The 9,493-nt window shown below is 39.8% G+C and overlaps 1 protein-coding gene across 1 annotated transcript in view; it reads left to right on the top strand.

Annotated features, from left to right (window-relative positions):
* Ibsp (integrin binding sialoprotein) overlaps nt 1–2,686 on the top strand; it is an 8,263-nt gene extending 5,577 nt beyond the window's left edge. The window contains exons 5-6 of the mRNA XM_004629158.2: nt 1,460–1,624; nt 2,096–2,686. Coding sequence (XP_004629215.1) covers nt 1,460–1,624; nt 2,096–2,635 — 705 coding nt within the window. The 3' untranslated portion in view covers nt 2,636–2,686. The remainder of the gene's footprint in view (nt 1–1,459; nt 1,625–2,095) is intronic.
* The last annotated feature ends 6,807 nt before the right edge of the window (nt 2,687–9,493 follow it).

The raw sequence follows: 9,493 nt of genomic DNA, 5'->3' as shown, positions 1-9,493 counted from the left end.
CAAGAGCTGAGATTACAGGCGCGTGTCACCAGGCTTAGTCTCAATTGCCATCTCAGCATGCCCTGGGGGCAGAGCCAGCATGGCAGGCCTGGGAATTGAACCCCTGGCCCCTATGCCTGCTTACAGATGCTTTAATCTGCTGAGCTATTTGGATGGCCCTTATGTTGGCTCTTTTATGTGTGCTTTCTTCTATCAACTTCAGAGATCCATCTGTATTGTTCTGCCAGTTTTAATCATTTGGTCTTATTAGGATTTCATATATGAATACATTAAAATGTATCATTCCTGTGTTGATGAACATTTAGGTAGCTTCTAAGTTAGGGCTATTACAAAGAGTATTCCTATGAACATTATAGAACTTCTGGTGAGTATCTTCATTCCCATAGGGAGGCCATTTGCCAAAAGGTGAAATTCTTGAGTCAACACAGATACATATGTTCAACCTTGCAGATGGAATGAAACAGCTTCCCAAACAGATCGAATGATGTCAATTTCCACTGTCAGTGTGTGAGGGCTCCTGCTGCCCCACATTCTCATAAACACCTGTTTCTTTCAGCCACCTAATTGACTATACACAGGTCATTTCTCCCAGTAGACCTCAGAACTTCTTGCCTGTGAAGCAAGGCTACAGGACCCAGCTAGTATATGCTTAAATCTGTCCCCACATGCTAATAGCATCTCCTTATACCACTCAAAGGTTTAGTCCTTTGAAATAAAGCCCCAGAATGAAAACCTAGGCAGATATAATAGTATTTGTGGTGTCTGGACACAGTTAGCTTGGACATAGCTATGGGGTAGCTCTGGTATTAGCAAAATGAAACAAAAATATTTTTTGTTGGTCATGCTGTGGCAATAAGACAAGCTAAATCTGGGTTTTGTTTGCTTGAAATATTAAAGTTATCTTAACACTACAATCTCTTAAAATCATTTAAAATGAATATAGTTTCCAATATTCACTTAAAGGTACTAAGGTCTATAAATACAAACTCTTGACTTTTAATATTGGCTATGAGTTACATCTGGAAATTAACTTACACAACGCCCTAAGAATGTGGAATTAAGACAAGTTAATATAATGTTCACAGATATAATAAGTATTCATTGAAGAGTATAATTTTTAAATAGTCTTTACACAATAATATAACACACTACTAAGAATTTTGTTGACTAATTTTTAATTTCCACAGAAAGAGTGACTTGTGTCAGGTGTTTGAAACAAAAATACCTTTGAGTTGGTAAAACAGCAAGCAGAAAAATCTAAGACATGCTTTCATGTGGTAGATAATAGGATCAGATACCTTTGAGTTCTTAGAAGTGAGATGTGCAAATGGCAGAAGCAGAGACAGAACAGTGAGGTGCTGAGGGCTACACAGATTTTTTCAGAATGATTCACAGCTCCAATAAAGCTAGAGCTACCTTCTAGCTACAATAAGTTTTCTTGCTTGGATATTTTCACCAGGAGACTTCAAATGAAGAAGAAAACAATGAGGATTCTAATGGGAACGAAGATGAAGAATCTGAAGCTGAGAATACCACGCTTTCTACTGCGACACCTGGCTATGGAGAAGAGGTCACTGCTGGAACAGAGTACATAGGGTTAGCTGCAATCCAGCTTCCAAAGAAGGTAATAATGCCCCGCAAAGGTTAAGCCAGTTTTTTTTTTTTTCTTCATGGAAGTTCCAGGTTATCCCAACACTGTATACATAGTATTTGATAATGGTATTTGATACTGTCTCCATTAACTCATTGAAAATGCAAGAACAGGCATCATTTCCTTATTTGCAAATAAGGAAAGATCTACCAGCAGTTCTCTTCCCTTGACCTTGCATTGACTCTTTACATTTTAATAGAAGACCAAGGATGGGCAATGAATAGCAAAGTTGCAGCAAGTGGCTTCACCCAAGAAAGTTTCTCAGGCATATCTCCCCAAGGTGTCAGAGCACTCACCAGCCCTAGAGTAAGTTAGAGCGGCCAGCATTCAGTGATAACAGGAATAAGGCTGTCAAGCACGGAGTACTGTGCTGGGTACAGCAATGGCCTGAAGTTGAAACTGTTTTATGCTTAAATTTAGATTCCCTCAAATCTTTCTTTCCAGGCTGGGGATATAGGAACAAAACCTGCTAAGAAAGAGGAAAGTGATGAAGAGGAGGAGGAAGAAGAGAATGAAAATGAGGAAAATGAAGCAGAAGTGGATGAAAATGAACAAGCTGTGAATGGCACCAGCACCAACAGCACAGAGGTGGAGAATGGTAATGGCAGCAGTGGTGCAGACAATGGAGAAGAAGGGGGTGAAGAAAGTGACACAGCAGCCACCACAGCAGGAACTACTTTAACGGTAGTGCCAAGCACTGACATCTCAAAGACAATAGCCTCTCTAGGTGTTGGGTTTGAACCCACAACCCCACCTCCCAAGGTCGATGGTACTACACCCTATGGGAAGACTACCACAGCTGAGTATGGGGGTGAGTACGAGCAAACAGCTGGTGCTGAATACGACGCTGGGTATGAAGTCTATGACAATGAGAATGGGGGGCCTCGTGGCGACAATTACCGACCCTATGAAGATGAATACAGCTACTACAAAGGGCGTGGCTATGATGGCTATGATGGTCAAGATTACTACTACCATCAGTGAAGACCAGCCTAGGGTGGAGTCACCATGCCAGCTTGCATCTGGCTGCCAGTTTCCAAGTTCAACTCAGGAAGGTGCAATATATGCAGTGTGCATGTGATGGCAGGAATGGTAGTGCTGCTCCTAAGTGAGTTTCTGTAATTGCTTCTGTCGCTAATGGGCCCTTGTTGCTTTTCTCTGCTCTTTCTAGAAGGCTGTTGTAAATCAGGAACATTTATCAAGCAGTACACAACTCAACAGATGGAATTGGGTTGAACTTTTTTGAGATTGTAGCTCTATATATAGCATTTGTAACATGTTCACTGTATTGCTAACTGCCTAAATGTGCTCTTCATACACAAATGCTTCTGAGAAGAGATCCATTGATGTTATAATGCTGTATACAATAAGTGTGTAACTGCTAATCACACCACCTATCTAACAATGTATATTAGAATGAATAATCATGTGCATGTATTTTTATGTGATCTATATGTATATTCTACCTGAGATTTTATCACAAATAAACAGCAATTCTTCAAATGTGTTATAATTAAGAAGAAAAGTCAGAGAGTACTTCCACTGCAAAACATAGGAGAACTCTAAACACCTTCTTTTGGCAACATTATGCTGATAGGCAGGGTCGGCTCTATACCTTAGGGAAATGAAGAACTTTTTTTGGACTTGTCATATTTAACAAATATAAATACAGGAGGCCTGGTTGGACTTGAATTTAAGATAAATAATTTAAGAATTTTAGTACAAGTATATCCATGAAAATTTGGCCTCTGTGAAATATTTGGGACATGCCCTTACTAAATAAGTGATTCACTATTTAAGATTCAAATTTAGCTAGGTGTCCTGTGTTTTTCTTGGCAATCTGACCCATTCCAATTTGATTTTAGATGTGGTAGGAGGTAGGATTGAGTAGTTAAACACACACACACACACACACAAACACACACACACGCACGCACGTACGCACACACACACATGCACACACACAGATATAAAAAACCTTAATAACAACTTATACTTCTTATATTCTTTTTGTTTGCACATGTGTGTGCCTCTGGCATTGTTTATTTTATTTTAATACACTGTGCCCTTCAAGTTTCCTTTTAAATCTACCACAAATAACAGGTTTTAGCACATCAGGTGATATTTTGCTTCCTGAACATTAAATTAATTTTCTATTACCAATGCAAATGTGTACTTTCCAATTTACCCACTGCACAATAAAACCTAATTTAAAGCAATTAATGTTCATTAATGGCCCCATCTGCATGTTTATCACTTTATCCTTAAATACTTGAGATATGGTATCCATATTTTATAGCTCATTTCTTATCAGCAAGAATTCTAATCCTCAAGGGTAAATGTAAGACTAATGTGCCAGCATCTCATATACTTTGCATTTTGCAAAAAAATACATTACTTCTTACAAAAAAAGAAAACAACTTGGAAATGTATAATATGTTAATAGATATACTAAAAGTGTATACTTATTGCAAAAGAGGTTCATTCTTCTCTTTCTGTAGCCTTCCTCTTTTCCCAAAACTGGTGTGGCAGAGCAATGAATGTGATATGGGAAATTCTTCAGCTTTCTAGAAATATTTTGCTAGGCATACTAGGACACAGTGCAGCACTAGTAATCCTCGAAGGTTTCCTCCCAGGTCCCCTGCAGAAGGCCACTGCCTTGCAGGGAACTGACAAGTGAGCTGGCAAGTGTTCCTATGTAGCAAAGCATTTTGAGCAAGCAATTTAACATCAGGCAGAAGTTGTTTTGTCAATTCTTCAGGTATCAATTGTGTGCATTTGCAAATACTATTGGAACATTTTGAGCTCAAACATCAGGTTTTTACCCTCCATTTGGTTTATCTAATCACCGAATAAAGTGATATGCTAAAATATAAAAGCATTTGTATGGAAGAGAGGAGGCAATGTCAACCCAAAGTTCAGGGTTTCAAATCCTGGTGCCTCCCACCAGTGTACTAGCTGTAGAAACCTAAGAGGGCAGCTTACCCACAATCCGGAATCTTGATGCTTAAGGTCAGCCCAAAAGGGTTCCCCAGGAGCCTGCCTTCTAAACTTTAAATCATTGAGTTCTGTCAAATCATTGAGCTCTATTGTTTGTTCCTGATTCTCACTATCAGTCTAGCTAAAGGTAGCCAGTAAGACCCAGGCCACAACCTGAATGGTGTGTGTTTTGAAATTCTTCTGCCAGATTAATTAGTCCATAGCCCTTAAATTTAGTCTCCTGTAAAGTGTCAGAGCATGGATAAAAATGTAGACAGATTTTCTATCAGAGTGTAAAACACATAGCCTCCAGTCTGCCTTCCAATTAGGCTTTGTTTCCAAAGGCTAGTCCTTGACCTGACTTTTTTGTTTTCATTTCTATCAGCATTTTGGTCTTCTGAGCTCTGACCGGCATCACACACTGATAGTATCACACTTGCAGCAGTTCATAACATCCTCGGGCTCATCTAGCTTGCTTTTCTAAGCTTTTCTGAATTCCTCCACTACTTCTTATATTTTAATCATAACCATGAAGGCAAATTTCAAATTGAAATAGTGAAGAAAAGTAGGTAGTTGAAAGAAATAAAGTGAGAAAAATTTTATTCCTTTTACTTTATTCATTGTAAGCTGGATGAACACCTAAGATAAAACTAGACAATGTTCAGTTATTGCACCTATGAAAATGAAAAGCTTGTTCCTTAAAGCGATGTCAGTTTTATAGCTAAGAGTTGTCAGGTGCCACATGCATCAACTTTTTGTTATAAATTTCTTTTTCATTTTAAAGAGATTAAAAATTTAAAAACATTAAAAATGATACAGAATTTCAAAGCAAGATGATAGGAAATCAACAATGATTGTTATGTTGTATACTGCTATCTTCAAAGTAGTTGTTCAAATTATTTGATACAAGCCTGTAAAATTGGGCAAAAAATTATGCATTAACTGTTCCTTTCAATAAATCAATAGAAATTAGTAGTACAATTATATTAGTTATCTTGCTTTCCTTCTTTCTTTCTTTTCTTCTTTCCATCATCCAAATTGTTCTTTACTTATGAGCAACTTCCCTCTCACAATATCTATTGTACCTTTCAGATTCTATTTGCTCGCTTAGTTCCTTGCACTAGGAAGATAATATGGTGTTTACACATGCAGGTCTGATTTATTTCACTTGTAAGTATGGTCCCTAGTTGCATCCATTTACCTAAAGAGGCCTTGAGTTTGTCTTCCTTTATAGCTGAGTAGTACTCCATGAAAAATATCCAGGCTTTGGAAAGTTGGAAGACTAGTGAATAAGCACCCTTATTACCCTTTTCACCTGCACTCACCAAAGGCCAGTGTTTTGCCACATCTGTTCCCTCTGTGTGAGTGTATTTATGCATGTATGTGTGCATGTACTTTGCCAGACTATTGAGGAGGAGACTGCAGACATACGAGGCTTCAGCCCCAAATACTACAGCATTCAGTGTAAACAGAGTTCTCCTGCTTGCCACAATACCATTGACGTCTTCATTCTCTAGAAGTTTAACATAGGTATGATAATTGATATATACATTGTATATTCAAATTTTCTCCATCATCACAACAAATCCTTTCTCATCTAATTCCACAAAACTCTGTCAAGTAGGTATCGTCATCCTCATTGTATTAATGAAATTGCTATATCAAGCAGAAACACCAAAATGACAGCCAGACTTTGGAGGCAGACATATTTTACATTGAAGGGCACTGATTAGGATCATTCCCAAAATATGAGGCTCCAGCCTCCAGTGGTCTAGGGCTTTTATATGATGCATAAGCAGGGGCTATAAAGGCAAGACAGAACAGCTTGGCAGTTTCTTGATTCACTAGCAGGGTGAGATCATCGGTTACAAGGGTAGATGAATGATTATCAAGCTTGTTACAATCAGACACCCTGAAAGTTCAGCTATGCTCTTGTGGTTACAGGGGTCAAGAAAGCAATCACTGAGCCTCAAAGCCGTGGCAGAGCTAGGCAGTTTCAAAAACAGCACAATTTTTAAAGAACACTTTTTCTTGGACAGTTTTTCCCTTTCAAAATGACTGAGGCACAAGGAGATGACAAGCAGCCACACTGGAGATGAGATGAAGGCCGCTTGGCCCAGGTGGCTGTTCATTAGCAGGTATTAGTCCCTTGTCTGCCTATTCATCAGTAAGGGATGGTCAGGCAGTCTCTAAGGATGGAAATCTTGCTGGAAATTAGCCTTACCCTGCATCCACAATTTCCTTTGGGTACATCATATGTTATGACTTAAATCCGAAGCAATATTTTCAAACCTAGGATTTTCTCATGTTTTGGGGGCATATCTTTCTGTAAAGCCAGGCTGGTCTTGTGCAAAATGCACAAATTCCATAGTCAGAAGTGCTTGAACAGTGGCTTTAGTGAGAGTGGCTCATCTTGGCTAGCTTTGATCCCTTACCTCCTAGTAGGCTAGCATTGCTGTTAAGAGTCTAGCACGTCTGGAGGAACTGACATCTCTGCTTTCTTCTGCTCTCCTTTTCCTTCCCTCTGTCACTTAGGTGGATAGTAACGGAATTATCCAGTTATAAAAATCATTTGTAAAATAATAGCACACTTTGTTTTTACTCCAATGCATCTTTTTAGAGTGAAATGTTTTTTTTTTTTTTTTTTTTTTGAGGTTAAGATCAGCGTGATTAACACTCTCATATTGCAAGGATCACATGCGCAAGCTATCTTATCATGGCAGGCTATCTCAGTGTGTCACAGGGTCATCAAGTCGCAAATTCTACAAGGTCTTTAAAATCTGTGGAGTATATTTACACTATTAATATTCAGGAGTTATTCGTTTTTATACAGTGAAAGATACTAATCGTTGCCTTTCTGGTTCCTTTCTTAGCTTTTGGCTCATGGAGTGTGAGTTCCCAACTCTTCACGAGCCTATCTGAGGGATTTGAGCAAGCTCATTTTTGTTTTCTTTCTTTTCTTTTCTTCTTCTTTTCTTTAAAAAATGTATTTGTTTGTTACAGTGTCTCACTATGCAGCTCAGACTTGTGGCAATTCTCCTACTTTCAGCCTCCCCAGTTCTGGGATTACAGGCATGTGCCACTATGCCCAGACTGTGGCTGGCTCAGCCTGCCCTGGGGATGAGGCTGGTACAACATGTAGTGCCAAGGATCAAACTGTGGTCCCTGTGCTTGCCTGAGAAGGTGATTTAGCCTGTTGAGCTGTCTGGCCAGCCCTAAACAAGCTCATTTCTGTCCCCAAGTGCAGACAGACACTTTTCTAACACTCCTCCAAGTATCTAGGAGTCTCCTATAATCAGAAGGTTTTTGAAAGGAATCAGTAAAGCATCCCCCTGGTGCAGCCAACAACCACAGAAGGAAGTTTCACATCTTCACCAACCCCACACAAGTGGGCAGGTAGTCAGTGAGGCCTGGAAACAGCTAAGCCATCCAGTGCTAGAGGGAGGTGGTGTGAGGTTCAATGCAAAGAAAGTGATGGGCTGGGGAAAACTCTTCTATGGAAGCCAGGGGTGTCCCCCACAGCTTTTCTCTCAGCCAAAGTATGCAACCCCCTCTTTCTACAGAACAGTAGTCTAGTGTAGTAGTAGTCACAGCAGCACCCCACTTGTTGAAATGTTTTTACTACCTAGGCCTACATGTAAGAGTCCCAGCCTCCCTCTGCTACCCTGGCAGCCAGCCTCGAGTCCCTTCCTAACTCCCTGTGGCCTTGCCCGTCACAGCTCTATTTCCTCCATTTCTTGATAGTATGCTTTTCTGATCCATCCAGGAGAAACCTGATGAGAATTCAAATTATTAGAAAAGAAAAAGGAATATTTTTACTTTGCCAAAGGGACAACAGTCTTTTCTCCGAATCAAATGATATCTTTGAACACAAAAAGGATAAGTTGAAATAGGATATGCTCATTTTGGGGGTGGGGAATGAAGTTGGATGTTGGGTATTTGTCTTCTGCTGCTCATATAAAGAAAATATCTTTGCCATAATTCATAGATTCCAATCTTCTGCTGCGGCAGAACCCCTAGATGCCATTCATATCTCTCTCATCTCTCTCTCTCTCTCTCTCTCTCTCTCTCTCTCTCTCTCTCTCTCTGGTGTGCAGATGTGCACACATACAATAGGACCTTGAGTTTTCTTAGGTAGGCCTGATCTCCCACTTTCCTTAGTCATTTGATTTAAGTCCTTTTTTAAGTTCTGTCTTATGTCCATGTGATGTTTATGGATTCCTGGTTGTCTCTGTGAAGAGATAAACTATTCTCCTTGCCCTCATCCTAGTTTTCCCCTCCAATGCCTTTGTTCATGAAGCTGTGTGGAGATTCTGGGGATATAATGCCCAGGAGTAAACCTTAATCAATATGAAATAAGTTGGTGGATGGATGTCTCAAGCTCTGTCCCTCCCAAGGATGATTGTGTTTCCTGGACTCTCATGGCGCCCCTGAGATCCACCAGAGTGACTGATTGGAAGCCCACTTCCCTTCCTGTATTACCGTACTCCTCCTCCTCTTCACCCAGATCTCCTTCAAGTCAATTAAATGCATCCAAGTCCTTGTGTTACTATCTGGTTTTGAGAGAGCCTCACCTTTGGTACTAGTTCATAGTTACCCATTTTCAAAGCTGAAATTTAAGAATTTCTCCTCATTTTCCCCCAAGTTAAGAGGCCATTTTTATTTCAGCAGCATTATATACTCAAGGAGGGATTTCTTCACCTTGCCTAATTGCCCTGGCCCTGTTTATCCATTTGCATGGCACATTGGGCACCTTCCTTCCCCAGCAGCCCTCCCTACCAAAGAAATAAAAGTGCAAGTGTTTAAGAGTCAGGCCTTCAAGTTATTTCAAAACTATTAGGAGACTACTTTAAGAATATATAT

The sequence above is a fragment of the Octodon degus genome, unplaced genomic scaffold (genome assembly GCF_000260255.1).
Source record: "Octodon degus isolate 3935 unplaced genomic scaffold, OctDeg1.0 scaffold00028, whole genome shotgun sequence".
NCBI lineage: Eukaryota > Metazoa > Chordata > Mammalia > Rodentia > Octodontidae > Octodon > Octodon degus.
The sequence above is the reverse complement of the archived record's forward strand: the minus strand, read 5'-3'. Positions and strand labels throughout refer to the sequence as shown.